Below are 16,147 nucleotides of genomic sequence, written 5' to 3'. Positions count from 1 at the left end.
TTCTAATGATGGCTCTATAAAAATGAGCAGTACATGAAGGCTACCATGCTTTAAAGTGCGATCTCTCTGAGCTCTTGAAGTCTTTTCCTCCACTGTAGTAATCCTTAATTGCTATTTCTATGGTTATATTTAATTGTTACATCTAGAGCAGTGGTGGATGCCTGGAATGCGCTCCCGAGAGAGGTGGTGGAGAGGAAAACAGTGACTGAGTTCAAAGAAGCGTGGGATGAACACAGAGGATCTCGAATCAGAAAATAATATTAAATACTGAACTAAGGCCAGTACTGGGCAGACTTGCACGGTCTGTGTCTGTATATGGCCGTTTGGGGGAGGATGGGCTGGAGAAGGCTTCAATGGCTGGGAGGGTTTAGATGGACTGGAGTAGGTTTTAATGGAGATTTTGGAAGTTGGAACCCAAGCACAGTACCGGGTAGAGCTTTGGATTCTTGCCCAGAAATAGCTAAGAAGAAAAAATTTAAATTGAATCAGGTTGGGCAGACTGGATGGATCATTCGGGTCTTTATCTGCCGTCATCTACTATGTTACTATGTGTGAATTGAGGACCAAGTGACTGCCTTGCAAATTTTATCAATGGGAGTAATCGTAAGAAAGCCACTGAGGCTGCCATCGAAAGAACTTTGTGTGATGAAACACATCCCTCCAGGTGCAACCCAGCCTCAGAATAGCAGAAAGAAATGCAGGCCGCCAACCATGTAGAAATAGTTCTTGGTGACCGGACGACATAGTTTGTTGGGCTCAAAGGAGATGAACATAGAAACATGATGGCAGATAAAGGCCAAATGGCCCATCTAGTCTGCCTATCTGCAGTAACCATTATCTCTTTCTCTCTCAGAGAGATCCTACATGCCTTTCCCAGGCCCTTTTGCATTAAGACACAGTCTCTGTCTCTACCACCTTTTCTGGAAGATTGTTCCATGCATTGTTCCTTTCTGTAAAAAAGTATTTCCTCAGATTACTCTGGAGCCTATCACCTTTTAATTTCATCCTATGCCCTCTCATTGCAGAATTTCCTTTCAAATGAAAGACTTGACTCATGCGCATTTACTTTACATAGGTATTTAAATGGTATCATATCTCTCCTCTCCCACCTTTCCTCCGAAGTATGCAGATTGAGATCTTTAAGTCTGTCCCATACGCCTTATGATGAAGACAACATATCATTTTAGTAGCCTTCCTCTGGAGTTGAGGTGAAGTCCTGTGTGATTTAGTTCTTTATAGATAGTACATCAAGGCACACTTACAGTCCAATGTATGAAGATCTGCTTCTGGATGAGAAAGAAGACTGGAAGCATAATGGATTGATTCAGGTGAAATTCCGGTACTACGTTTGGAAGGAATTTTAGATGAGTGCGGAGAATCACCTTGTCATGGTGAAATACTGTATATGGTGGGCCAGAAACCAATGCTTGAAGTTCACTGACTCAATGAGCAAAAGTGACAGCGATCAAGAAACCACTTTCCAAGTAAGGAACTTGAGATGAGTAGATACTAGTGGCTCAAATGGAGGCTTCATTATCTATTTGTAAAGCCGCTTAGGAATAGATGGTTGAGAAATATTTTAAATAAATAAATACATTAAGATCCTAGACAACTGGAGGCAGTTTCAGCAGAGGTTTGGAGTTAAAAAGTCCTTTCATAAACCTAGAAACCAGAGGATGAGTTGCCAGAAGTTTATTGTCGACAGGAGTATGGAAAGAATTAATAGTAGTGAGGTGGACTCTGACCGATTTGGTTTTGAGCCCAAAAGTGGAAAGATGGAGAAGGTAATCAGACCTGAAGAAAGCAAAGAGGATGAAGGTTCTTGGTAATGAAGAGAACACCAGGAAGTAAAATGTGCCTACTTCTGTTGATAAATAATTATAAATCAACACCAAAGTGCATAGTGAGAACTAATCACAAACTAGCTCAGTTAGTACCATGGGAGTTTCAGAATACCAGCTGGGTCATAAGACTCTGGCTGGCTGGACTCCTCATTAGTCCCGTAGGTATTTCTTCTATTGAAAAATGATTTTGTATATTTTTTTGTATTTTAAGTTAAAAGAAAGCAAGAAGAAAACAACAAAAAAATACAATGCAGGCACCGTAAGTACCGAGGGTTGCAACTTTTCCTTCATAAGAGTACCAAAAATGTTCTCTTGCTGAAGCCAACTGGCCTTCAACGAACGCTTCTGAAGAGTGGAGCAATGAATACAGGAGTCCACATGATGTTCAGGACCTAAATACTGGATACACCAGTTGTACGGGTCAGTGATGGAAATATGCTGTCGACACTGACTGCACTTGGTGGATGATGGGCTGGGGAGGGCTTCAATGGCTGGGAGGGTGTAGATGGGCTGGAGTAGGTTTTAACGGAGTTTTCAGTAGTAGGAACCCAAGCACAGTACTGGGTAGAGCTTTGGATACTTGCCCAGAAATAGCTAAGAAGAAAAAATTTAAAAATTTAAATTGAATCAGGTTGGGCAGACTGGATGGACCATTCGGGTCTTTATCTGCCGTCATCTACTATGTTACTTCTTGAACCCGCTCGATGTCTTAGACATGGACGGGAATATTTGAGCGGAAATTAAACTCAATTTTTATATGCTAAATAAAATCGTGTAAATCGAAACCCCAAGCCTAAAAAGAGGACCAAGGCAAAAGATAAGCAAAATCTTTCTTTTTTTTTAAAAGAAAAGATACGAATGGTTAACAAAAACCCGAAGGAAAAACTTTTGAAAATATATTTTCACAAACAAACGCGCTGAGGGAAGGCAACGTGACACTAGAAAAACACAACTCCGCTCTGTGGAAAACGAAGAACTGAGGTATCGCGAGCCCTTGTTAGGTGGGAAGGCACTCGCACATTCGTGGTGCAGGCAGTACAAAAGCTTATGAATTCTTAAAGTGCTGGTGCACTTTTCATTGTCCGTACCAGGCTCCGTGGACGACGTCACCCACATGCGAGAATATGCTGCCTGTTTGTCCTAGGATTAAAGGTCTTACCGCGGAATGCGCTGCGGCATCCTGTCCTATAGTCCCAATGTGTGCGCACAAACCACATTCTAAAGGAAAACCCTGAATTTTTCTTGGAGGGGGTGGGGCAGTGTGAATGAGACATTACCATGCGCTGATTAATGTGGGATTAGTGCGTGAGCCTTGATTATCCTCCAGTTTAATAAAAATGTCCCATCAGTCTCTTCACATAAATCCTGCCAGCATAATAGTCCTTCAACCGCTTACTTCCGACAGTAGTACTGCTATTTCGCTTTGTCTGCAAGCTGCATTAGGGGAATATCTCGCCTTTCAAATTCCATCACTCACATGCTGGCAGGATTTATGTGGAGACTGATGAGACATTTATATAAAGTTGGAAGATAAGCACTTGTGTTTCTTGGGGAGAGTGATGAGGAGAAAGCAAATGTGCTAAACAAATACTTCTGTTCTGTGTTCACAGAAGAAAATCCTGGAGAAGGACCGAGATTGTCCGGCAAAGTTACACGAGAAAATGGAGTAGATTCTGCGCCGTTCACGGAGGAGGGTGTTTATGAGCAACTTGAAAAACTGAAGGTGGACAAAGCGATGGGACCAGACGGGATCCATCCCAGGATACTAAAGGAACTCAGAGAGGTTCTGGCGAGTCCTATTAAAGACTTGTTCAACAAATCTCTGGAGACGGGAGTGATTCCTGGGGATTGGAGGAGAGCGGATGTGGTCCCTATTCATAAAAGTGGTCACAAGGATGAAGCAGGAAACTACAGGCCGGTGAGCCTCACTTCAGTTGTTGGAAAAATAATGGAAGTGTTGCTGAAAGAAAGGATAGTATATTTTCTTGAATCTAATGGGTTACAGGATCCGAGGCAACATGGCTTTACAAAAGGTAAATCGTGCCAAACGAACCTGATTGAATTTTTTGATTGGGTGACCAGAGAGCTGGATCGAGGACATATGCTAGATGTAATTTACTTGGATTTCAGCAAAGCCTTTGATACAGTTCCTCATAGGAGGCTGTTGAACAAACTTGAAGGGCTGAAGTTAGGACCCAAAGTGGTGAATTGGGTCAGAAACTGGCTGTCGGACAGACGCCAGAGGGTGGTGGTTAATGGAAGTCGCTCGAAGGAAGGAAAGGTGACTAGTGGAGTCCCTCAGGGTTCGGTGCTGGGGCCAATCCTGTTCAATATGTATGTAAGTGACATTGCTGAAGGGTTAGAAGGAAAAGTGTGCCTTTTTGCAGATGATACCAAGATTTGTAACAGAGTAGACACCGTAGAGGGAGTGGAAAATATGAAAAAGGATCTGCAAAAGTTAGAGGAATGGTCTAATGCCTGGCAACTAAAATTCAATGCAAAGAAATGCAGAGTAATGCATTTGGGGATTAATAATAGGAAGGAACCGTATATGCTGGGAGGAGAGAAGCTGATATGCACGGACGGGGAGAGGGACCTTGGGGTGATAGTGTCCGAAGATCTAAAGGCGAAAAAACAGTGTGACAAGGCAGTGGCTGCTGCCAGAAGGATTCTGGGCTGTATAAAGAGAGGTGTAGTCAGTAGAAGGAAGAAGGTGTTGATGCCCCTGTACAGGTCATTGGTGAGGCCCCACTTGGAGTATTGTGTTCAGTTTTGGAGACCGTATCTGGCGAAAGACGTAAGAAGACTTGAGGCGGTCCAGAGGAGGGCGACGAAAATGATAGGAGGCTTGCGCCAGAAGACGTATGAGGAGAGACTGGAAGCCCTGAATATGTATACCCTAGAGGAAAGGAGAGACAGGGGAGATATGATTCAGACGTTCAAATACTTAAAGGGTATTAACGTAGAACAAAATCTTTTCCAGAGAAAGGAAAATGGTAAAACCAGAGGACATAATTTGAGGTTGAGGGGTGGTAGATTCAGGGGCAATGTTAGGAAATTCTACTTTACGGAGAGGGTGGTGGATGCCTGGAATGCGCTCCCGAGAGAGGTGGTGGAGAGGAAAACTGTGACTGAGTTCAAAGAAGCGTGGGATGAACACAGAAGATTTAGAATCAGAAAATAATATTAAAGATTGAACTAGGCCAGTTACTGGGCAGACTTGTACGGTCTGTGTCTGTGCATGGCCGTTTGGAGGAGGATGGGCAGGGGAGGGCTTCAATGGCTGGGAGGGTGTAGATGGGCTGGAGTAAGTCTTAACAGAGATTTCGGCAGTTGGAACCCAAGCACAGTACCGGGTAAAGCTTTGGATTCTCGCCCAGAAATAGCTAAGAAGAAAAAAAAAAAAAAATTTAAATTGAATCAGGTTGGGCAGACTGGATGGACCATTTGGGTCTTTATCTGCCGTCATCTACTATGTTACTATGTACTATGTTACTATGTTTTGTCCAGCTGACTTTGATCTATATTTCTGATGCGCCTACTATTTTGAGCTGATATGATATGAATTATGGACTAACTACCTTCCTTAGCAGCACAATATCACAAACTATAGCAAATTGCAACCAGTTAACTGTATATTGTGCTTATTAATATTAGACCCTAGTATGTATCAAGTTAGGATAAAAATTTGTATCGCAAACTTGTACGGAAATTATGTATGTTAAACCTGTAACCCGTTCTGAGCTCCTGGGGGACAGCGGGATAGAAACTGAATTAAATAAATAATTATTACAACAACCTTGAGAGATAGGTCTATGGTTGTGTTTGATTGTTGGGTGAAGTGGAGCTTTTTTGATGATAGTAAAAGCTTCACAGCATGAAGTTGTTTATCCAAGAGCTGGGTTAGTGAGGTCTTTTTTCTCCTCTTTTTGAGAGGGTATGAAACATCTGGGTTCTAATTTAACAATGACATTTGTTAACAATGATGTGTTTTTCCAGCAATGGCCTAATCCAGAACCGTTTGCATGGAAAGTACTTACCTTTAAAGAAACAGCTTTCATCAGTTCAGGGCTACTGTTGCATAGAGCTCCTGCAAGCACCCCTCCTGCGCTGACAGCTGTTATTGCAGTAGAGTTGGGGTCAGAATATCCCAGTTCATGTAAATGCATTACACAGGCCTTAAGGTCCTCCACACCATTGAGTTTATGGTCCAAATGGCCATCTTCATGCCAGCTGTGGCCCAGTTCACCTCCACCCCTGAAAGTTCAGAATAAAGTTATAGATTGTCTGAAAAATAGTAAGTAGGCTACTGCTGATCTCCCAAACCATAATTAAAACCTTAATAACTTACACCCCATAAATAATTGACATGCAATCCAATATTAAGACTACATGCGTAGTGATTTGGTTTAGAAAAATTAGGTTCTTATCTTGATAATCTTCTTTCCTGTAGATGGATGCGCAGGTCCTGAACTGCTGGGTAGTCACCCCCAAACTGTGCATTGCTTGTAGAAGGCATCAATCATTTTCTTAGCTCCACCTCTTTCCCGAGGACTGTATTGTAGCTCCTTAGTTTGTATTGGTGTATAAGCAAAATACACAGAAGGAGAGGGCTCGGGAAAACTCCCCGGTTAACAACTGTTCTGTTCTGCTTTGTAAATACCATGCATAAACCACAGGAATTAAAACACTGGACAAAAATGCAAGGTGCACTGACAGTTAAGGAGTTCTTACCAATTCTTGCTAGGCTCTTGAATTTGAGAAGCCTCATCACTGTGTGACCCTGCTTGATAGGGGGATGCAAATGTATGAAAACATAGTTGACTGGGCAGACAGTCTACTATACTGCAGTATATTTCTTGGAACCCTAAGCAGGTGAAGAAACAACAGATGGGCAGGTTTCAGGACCTCTACACCTGCCTAGAAGAAATAAGATTATAAAGGTAAGAACCTAATCTTTCTTTCCAGTGCTCACAATTGTCTAATGTACCTGAGGCAGTGGAGTAGGCCTGCCACTGCTGTACTATGTTTGCGCTTCTGGGTTTGTATCTTTGGCTGAAGAACCTTACGACCTTCTTGTTAGATGCTCTCACAATCAAGGGGTAAGTTGGACACCCCCATTGGTGCATTCTCCAGGATAGGGATCACTCTCTGGGGTCTAGTACATGATGACTCAGATTTTTTGCCTAAACATTGTCCAACCCTGCTACATGACCAGCTGAGACAGCCTATAGGTGCATTTTCATCCAACGAAATAATAGGTGGGCTTATAGTCACAAAAGAGCATTCCTGGTACTTCTCTACCTGTTGACATATGCCACCACCATGGCATTGTCCAAAAAGACCCTGACTTCTTTGCCTTCCAGGGTGTTCTCCAGCATCCAACGCGCTAGCTCATAGTTCCAATTGATTGATAGACAACTTCCTCTGCGAGGGCGACCATCTGCCTTGCACTGGATGACCATTGCAATGACCTCCCCAGCCGTAAAGGCTGGCCTCTAACATCAGGATCACCCAAGAATCTATGTGGAGTAGCATACCCTTGGTCAGCAACTGTGGTTGGAGCCACCATCGCACACTGGGATGCACCTTTGGAGTCAAGAGATGAAGAAGTCCATTTGAGGTGACCAGCGTGATAACTGTGTGTCCTGCAGGGGTCATAAGTGAGCCTTCACCCAGGGGACCACCTTTATGGTTGCTGCCATCAACCCTAGTACCTGAAGGTAGTGCCAAGTTGTGGGGCCTGCAGCGCTAAGATGTCTAAAATCTGGCACCTCAGCTTCTGACTGCTTGGCTCAGGAAGAAAAATATGTCCCACTGCTGTGTCGAACTGGATTTCCAGGTACTCCAGTGATTGAGCCAGCTCCAGGTGGCTTTTCTGGAAATTGATTATCCAGCCTAAGTGCTGCAACATCTGCACAACCTACTATAACAAGCGCATGTCATGTAAGATGCTGCCGCAGCAGCTTTCATCCCCAGTGCTAAGTTCTCAAACTGCCTCTTGAGGACTGAGTCTAACCTGCAATTCTGCACATCCTTAAGAACTACTCCTCCTTCACTTAGGGAAGGAAGTACGCCTGGTGATCAGCGCTATCAGCAAATCCACCTGGTAATAAACGCCTGCTAAACATCATCAGCCATTGGATATAGTTTTGCCAGAGCTTTGGCCACTCTGAAAGGACCCTCTGTAGATTCCCAATGCTCCATTATAAGCATCGTAATATCTGGATGCGAAAGGAAACATGTGGTCTGTGACTTAAAACCACTCCTCATCACAGCAGTCTGCGTAGCTGAGGTCTGTGGCAGTTATACATTTAGTTCCTGTTTAACGCCTCTGTGACAATATCCAGTAGATCTGCCAGCCTAAAAAGCCTGCACACTATCAGGTCATTCCCTTAGTCCAGTGCCACCATGGCTTGCTGACCAATGACTTCCACCTGCGCTTTGGAACCCCCCAAAACAGAAGGTTCCCTTTGTGAGAGAAGAGAAATGGAGTCTGAGCTCCCAGCATCCCAATCCTTTTCCGATTGGCTATCTTGCTCTGCAGCTGAAACCTGCCTGGCAGACTCTGCGTTCTTGAAGGGCGTTCCCCCAGGCACATAATTGGCAGACTTACTTTTATAATTCAAATTGGCATCATACAGAAAGCTCACAAAATCTGGCATAAAACCTGCACAGGAAGGCTAGATGACCCCTGTGGGTGCTCAGTGTGCCTCCTTGAGGGTCCAGCGTCGTCCATGCAGTGCTCCTAGCTGTGGACGTTGACTCGACTGTTGCTGCTTCTGGGAACATAGCCCCTTCAGAGCAGCCCATCTTTGACTCCTAGGACCCTCAAGAGATCTGAGGAGGCTGAGCCTCAGCCCCCTGCCCCTCCCTCATTTGCCCTGCGGCATGTAGCTCATGGCTGATCCTCAGCTAGCCATCCAGTGCTAATCTGGCATGAATCCAGTATGCCAGAGCTTGAGGAGTCTATCTATGCTGCATTATTGCAAAATCGAGGAACATCAAGGCAGAGGCTTTCTAATTCAAATTGGGAAATCCAAGATGGCCACTGTAATAGCGATTCTGGCACTAAAAACAGCTTGGGAGAGTTGAATAAAAACTCAAAACATTCAGGGAAGGGGTTTTTAGAGGTAGGGGGACCACCAATCTGGCACTATAAACCTTTAAATTTGCACTTTTTAGACCCTCCCGATTTTCCACACAGGCTGCAATAGCCAGTGCTCATATGTGCTTACTGGTGCAGGGAACTGCCTGAACTACTACTGCAGCTATGAATGAAAAAATACTTTCTACCTCAGGCAAGCATGGAATCCAGCTTTCTTCTTTGGGCTGCCAGTCAGACCTGAAAAGGTGGGCTGAGACCTCGACTCCCAAAGATCCACATTATGTGAAGAGAGGAGGGAAAGACACAACTGGCTCCCATCCTGGTCCTCCAGACTGACTCAGGGTGCTGCTCAAGACCCAGACATGGGGGCGAGCCTTGCTACAAGGGGAATGGTTCCCTAGTGCCCTCAACTACTAGAATAGGCTGGCTAGTCAGGTACTCTGAAATCAGAGAAGCCACTTCGCTGAGAGTCTGTGTCTTCTCGCAGTCAGAGCTGTCCCAGGAGCACCAGGAACCCTTGCTGCACTGAAAGCCTCAAACTCTGGGAAGCAAAAGTTAAAAGCAGATCAGATATCTTCTGAACATGCTTGCAGAACAGGAAAAACTGAAGCACTACAGCAGCACAGCCCTCTGGGGAAACAGGTTGAGCTGATAAAATGACTGATGCCTTCTACAAGGAACACGTGGTTCAGGGAGGACTACCCAGCTGTTCATGACCTCTACACCCGTTGCACTGGAACAGGTATTTACTATGACAACTGTTGAACATTCTAGACTTAAATTTCTAAAAATGCACATTGATGTGCAGTCCTGTGATACTTTTTACCTGTGGACTTTGCCTTATTTTTTCCAAAGAAAAAGGATGCATATATGTTCACTTTGAAGATTTCAGTAAAAACTACTCACATACTACTATAGGTTAGTCCAGTGGTTCCCAACCCTGTCCTGGAGGAACACCAGGCCAATTGGGTTTTCAGGCTAGCCCTAATGAATATGCATGAAGCAAATTTGCATGCCCATCACTTCCATCATATGCAAATCTCTCTCATGCATATTCATTAGGGCTAGCCTGAAAACCCGATTGCCTGGTGTTCCTCCAGGACAGGGTTGGGAATCACTGGGTTAGTCTACCTGATAAAGATATGTGTATACTTTTGAAAAATCAGCAGTATAAACATAAATGCAATGTGGGTAAATGTTCGCATTTATCCTCCCTATATATACTTTTATAAAGGCCACTTAACTTGCAATCCAGTCATGCAAAAAGTTACATTTACCTCTGTTTTACTTGTCTTTGAGTTTGCAGGTGCATATTAAAGCACTAGCTGACAGCTTTACTCAGGGTAGCCAAATGAGACCCAAGCACTCTTCAGTGTAAGTGGAGCTTTCTATCGAACCAATGATGATGGTGCACAAACCCTATTTAATTAATTACTTTGAAAAGGGTTTCAAAAGCTACATTTAAAGGGGACTATTTACTAAAGGTTGTCTCCTGTTTTGCATAAATGAAAGGACATGCTTAGTACATGGCCCAAGTGCTATCAAAAAACCTTTTCAGTAAGTGACAGCTGTATCGTCACACTTTTTGGAAGGAAATGAGATGCCTCTTCTGCTACTCCACCGACTGCCTGGTATGAGAATCTCGTTGTTCTTGCAACTGGTTGCCTAAACTTTGTAATCCATAAGAAAAGCCATGCTGAGTTAGCTCAAGGCCCACCATCTCCAATAGTGGCCAGTCTGGGTATCATGTAGCCAGCTGATCTCATATGCTAACTTCTGACAACAAGTATCAGGTTGGCTATAAACTTAAATAGCAAAACAAAGAGAAATCCAACAGGTCTGCAGTAAAAGGCGAACACCAAAACCCAAAAAAAGGACTGTAGAATGGAATGTACAAGGTACAGGAATGTTTATTAAAAGTCTATACAAAATTGTAATCTAAAGAAATGGCTCTCAAACATGGAGTACGGACCCAAACTTAAATAACCACACTTATAGTTAAATAATTTTTATTAGAGCCAGCAATAAAATACAGAGGACAAAATTCAGCCAGAGAAATAGGACTCCAAACAAGTTTTGAAGAAAACCCCCCACCCCCAACCCCCCAAGTAAATAACCACCCTTATATGCATCCACATCTATCCCCTTCAATAGTGTGTGATGTTTACTGATCAATTTGAGAAATGTCTTAATCAATTCTTTATGGATCGTTGGATATTGATGTAGCAATCCTTTATCTCATTTTTGAGGAGTAACTGCTTAGATTGTCATGTGATCCATACTTTTGTACTTTTTAAATTACAAATTATATATATATTTTTTAATTACACCACTTATCTTTTAAGTTGCTGTTCTTATATACGGCTCTGTCGGCTGGGGAGTCTTGCCGACATGTTTCGCCCCTTGGGTTGTGCCCCTTGGGTTGTATTAAGGCCGTCCCTGTTTTGCTACCTTGCTAAAGCTGGTATCTTGCTAAAGCTTTATGACATGACTGGATGACTGCGTATGGTAGCAAAACGGATACGGCATACAATGCATAAAACAAGACTGGAAACAAGAAAGAGTAAAGTCTGTCACTATTTCAGAAAATCTTTATAAAGGTGGTTACTATCTAAATAATTAAAAATAAATAAACAAGAATGTGATTAATGCAAAAGATACTGCAAATTTCTGTTATACAGATATAAAAATAGTTTAGTTAAGAGTTAAGCACTACATAAAAGCTATTCTTGGATAAATCTTACAAACTTGGGGAAAAAAATGAGCTACATGTTGTGGGAATCGATGGGGCGAAATATTCTCCAAAGAGTGTGTGTGTGAGTGTGTGTGTGTGTGTGAGTGTGTGTGTGTGTGAGTGAGTGTATGTGAGTGAGTGTGAGTGAGAGTGTGAGTGTGAAGTTTCAGCCTCTGATAACCAGAGCTGGTATTGTGATGTCATAATGTCTCATTCCATCAATGCCTAAACAGTCAACCTCATCAATGATGTCACAATGGCTTGATTGTCCTTCACTTGTCTCACTTTTGCTACATTTTCATTTCTAAAGTGGTGCAGTGTAGAGAATGACAATGGGACGCATTGTTCCTTGTCCCCACAGGAACTCAATTTCCCTGTCCCGTCCCCTTGAGTTTTTACGCTGTCCCTGTCCCATTCCTGTATGCTCTGCCTTAACCGCACAAGTCTTGAACGCTTATGATTTTAAAGTGTTTGAGTCTTGTGCAGATGAGGATGGAGCTTGCAGGAATGGGACAGGGACAGGAAAAGAACGGGATGGGAAAATGAGTTCCCATGGGGACAGGAAAAATTTGTCCCTGTGTTATTCTCTACCACCCATCTCACTGGTACCTGTGATTGTGGGGCAGTCCTGCTCTTTTTTTTCAGCTGGTGCAGGACTATTCCATTTCTTGTGATGGCAAGCGCTGGAGGACCTTGCTAACAATGTGTTACTACTGCTGCTGCCACAAATCTGTCCCTATACTTGCAATAATTGGAGTTGGGGCCTTTGCTGACATGTCCTACTTCCGCTGCAAATGTGGCTCTATTTTTGTGTCAGCAGGAATTCAGGCAGCCAGATTTTTTTCCCCTACTGCCCTGTCTCTCTGTGGGTGACACAAATGTGTGCACATAAACAAAACTAGGGCTCTTGCTTCATAGGAAATAGGTCTAAAAACTTTAGTTCATTGAGCATCATTGAATGTTATGTCCTAATCATACAATTAAACTGGTGTAATATATTCTTTATATAACTCAATTTCAATATAGCAATAGACCAGTCATTCAATCTTCCAAATCAAATCAATCGTAGCACCCTCTTTATTCAATCAGAATTTCTTAGCACGAAAATGCCATCAGAAGCGGCACTCTATTGTGTAACAAACACAGGATATTATTGAGTTTTGCTCAACACTGAACTTCCTCATTGGCTATTCGTTCATATTTCAATCAAACTTTTATTATATCTAAACTAAACTAAACCTTAGGTTTGTATACCGCACCATCTCCACAATCGTAGAGCTTGGCACGGTTTGCAGGAATTGGGATGAGAAAGGAACTCCAAGGAATGCTCTCCCGGAGGAGGTGGTGGCAGAGACTACTGTTCTGGGTTTCAAACACAAGTTGGATGCACACCTTCTTGCAAATCATATTGAGGGATACGGGAAATCCGGGTCTCCAACAAGGAGCACCTAAATGGGCCTCCGCGTGTGCGGATCGCCGGACTAGAAGGACCTTGGTCTGATCTGGTGAAGGCGTTTCTTATGAAAGGATGAAGATCGGAGGAAAGAAGAATGTTTAGAGGACTAGGATATCAAAGGAGGAGGGAGTGTTACATTTTTGAGAATAGCCAGGTTTTCAGATGTTTACGGAAAAGTTGGAGAGAACTCAGGTTCCGAAGAGGGGAGGTAAGGTTGTTCCAGAGCTTGGTGAATCTGAAGGGGAGGGAAGTCCCTAGCTTTCCTGGATGGGAAATGCCTTTTAATGAGGGGAAGGATAGTTTCAATTTTTGGGTAGGTCTGGTGGTATTGAGATTTGAGGAGTTCCAAAAAAGTGGAATAAAGGGAGGAAGGATGCCGTGAAGGATCTTGAAAGTTAGGCAGACGCATTTGAAGTGGACTCTGGAAATTATCGGAAGCCAGTGAAGCTTGGATAGGAACTTTATTATATTTTCACTGTCACTTATTTAAATATCTTTAAATTATTAATAAGTTATCTGCAACTCTGGTAGGGCATGTTGCCAAACTTGTACCAGCCGTTACTATTTAGTAAAATCTGCGATGGCGAAAGCAAAAGAATGCTTGGGTGGATAGGGAGAAGAATGGCTAGTAGAAAAAAAGAGGTACTGATGCCCCTCTATAAGAAAAAGACTGTGGTGAGACCTCATTTAGAATAATGTGTACAATTCTGGAGACCGCACCTTCAAAAAGATATAAACAGGATGGAGTCGGTTCAGAGGAAGGCTATTAAAATGGTCAGTAGTCTACGTCATAAGGCATATGGGGCCAGACTTAAAGATCTCAATATGTCTATTTTGGAGAAAGGCAGGAGAGGGGAGATATGTTTAAATATCTATGTGGCAAAAATACACATGAGGCGAGTCTCTTTCAATTGAAAGGAAATTCTAGAGAGGGCATGGGATGAACTTAAGTGATAGGCTCAGGAGTAATCTAAGGAAATTCTTTTTTACAGAAAAGGGTAGTATATGTGTGGAATAGTCTTCCAGTAGAGGTGGTGGAGACAAAGACTGTGCCTGAATTCAAGAAAGTATGGGACAAGCACGTGGGATCTCTTAGGGAGAGGAGGATATTGTGGATGAGCAGACTGAATGGGCCATTTGGCCATTGTCTGCCTTCATGTTTCTATGCAGTGAATGCAGTCATGTGATTTGATAAGTTATACAGGGGCACTTTTACTAAGCTGTGTTAGGTGCTAACATATACCTAATACACCAAAAAAGAGAATACCATAGGACACTCTACAGTATCACATGGTAGTTTTTGAATGCTAATAGTTCACTAAATAATTTTTTTAAATTTTTTTTTTGAGGAGGCATGTAAAGGGTATAAAGTGGTCATTCTAGTGGTATCTAGCACTTCATATATTATCACATGCTAACTGGTTAGTATTCAAATAACATGGGAGCCCTAGTGCCCACAAAATAGGAGGCTATAGGGCCCATATGCTATAAACGGCACCCTACTGGTGCCTAAATGCTGTTTTTAAAAAAATTCAAGGTCTCTACCAGCGCCTAAAAAAAATGGCACCTTCAATGTGCCTACGGAAGAGCTTTACAATGTCTAACGCTACTGAAGGCATGGCCAACACTCAAAGTGGCATTAATAATAATAATAATAATTTTATTCTTATATACCGCCAAAGCCATGGTAGTTTGAGGCGGTTTACAACAAGAAGAGCTGGACAATCAACAAAAATAATTACAATGACGTCGTCAAGTGCAAGTGGAGAAGGGCGGATACAAGTTGAGTGGGAGTGAGTCGGAGTGAGACACAGAGTAGAGGCATTGAGTACATGTAGGAAGCGTACTTGGTAAGGCATTAAGAGTTCTTGGTTAAGCGTCATAAAGCACATCCATAGGTGTGATTCACATGAAAGGTAAGCACCGGAAATGCAGGCCTTGAAAACCTTGGCCTACCTTTCCCAAAGGTAAGATTCTATAAAAGGCACCGTTGCGTGGTTGACACATCATTGGCAGCCATTTTTAAGGCTGCCACCATCACCTCACCACCATCACCATCACCATCACCGTTTGTAGAATTCGGGCCTAAATGTTCCCATGGTAATTTGAAAAAAATCTGCCATATTATTTATTTAATGAAAACATTTATAGACCACACTATCTAAAATTCTAGGCAGTTTCCAAAATTAACATAAGTGAAGCATAATAAAGCATAAAACATACTGAAAAAACAAAACAAAACATGACTGTGGTAAAAATGGCCTTCGCAAACAGAAAAGACCCATGTGAGGATGATCTAAGGCTTAGTTTTATCAGAGCATAGTAAAAGGACCCCACAGTAAGGAAGTGATGCTGACTGGATTCAAAAGGTAAATTGTAAGCCCAAAACAGCTAAAATGCAAACCTCCTTCCCTACTTTCTTTCAACACTACTGCTGCTGTACCAACAATACTAATGACACATTATTTACCTAGTCACCACACAAATGATATTCATATATTCGTAATATCAGAAATCCTGTGCTTCAATTCTTCAACTCAAGAAAGCGGAAAAGACCTCAGTGTTTCTCAGGAAAAATCCTGTGAAACCTTCTGTGGCAACAAAAATGTTGACATAGAGAAATACATCCTTGGTCTCATATACCACCGCTTCAGTTTTTTACTATTTTCACCATTCTCATTATTTCAACTTAGTTTATCCCACTTAGGTGAAGTTAAAAAAGCACTTATCTTAGTAGTTTCTTCTGATATTGCAAAAAATCACCGCAGTCATGCAGTTAAGGGTCCAGCGCGGTATCAATCAACTACGCTTGGAACAAACAATTCAATCTCTTAACACCAAGAGATATCCCAAGGGATATCTTGCTGTTAAGAGATATCCCTTGGGATATCCCTTGGGATATCTCTTGGTGTTAAGAGATTGAATTGTTTGTTCCAAGCGTAGTTGATTGATACCGCGCTGGACCCTTAACTGCATGACTGCGGTGATTTTTTGCAATATCAGAA

The 16,147-nt window shown here is 42.6% G+C and overlaps 1 protein-coding gene across 1 annotated transcript in view; it reads right to left on the bottom strand.

The window, feature by feature from the left end:
- Positions 1 to 16,147, bottom strand: part of PREPL (prolyl endopeptidase like) — a 90,826-nt gene that overhangs the window by 23,467 nt on the left and 51,212 nt on the right. The window contains exon 10 of the mRNA XM_033936809.1: positions 5,885 to 6,101. Within this exon, the coding sequence (XP_033792700.1) occupies positions 5,885 to 6,101 (217 nt within the window). The remainder of the gene's footprint in view (positions 1 to 5,884; positions 6,102 to 16,147) is intronic.

The sequence above is a fragment of the Geotrypetes seraphini genome, chromosome 3 (assembly GCF_902459505.1).
Source record: "Geotrypetes seraphini chromosome 3, aGeoSer1.1, whole genome shotgun sequence".
Classification (NCBI taxonomy): domain Eukaryota; kingdom Metazoa; phylum Chordata; class Amphibia; order Gymnophiona; family Dermophiidae; genus Geotrypetes; species Geotrypetes seraphini.
The sequence above is the reverse complement of the archived record's forward strand: the minus strand, read 5'-3'. Positions and strand labels throughout refer to the sequence as shown.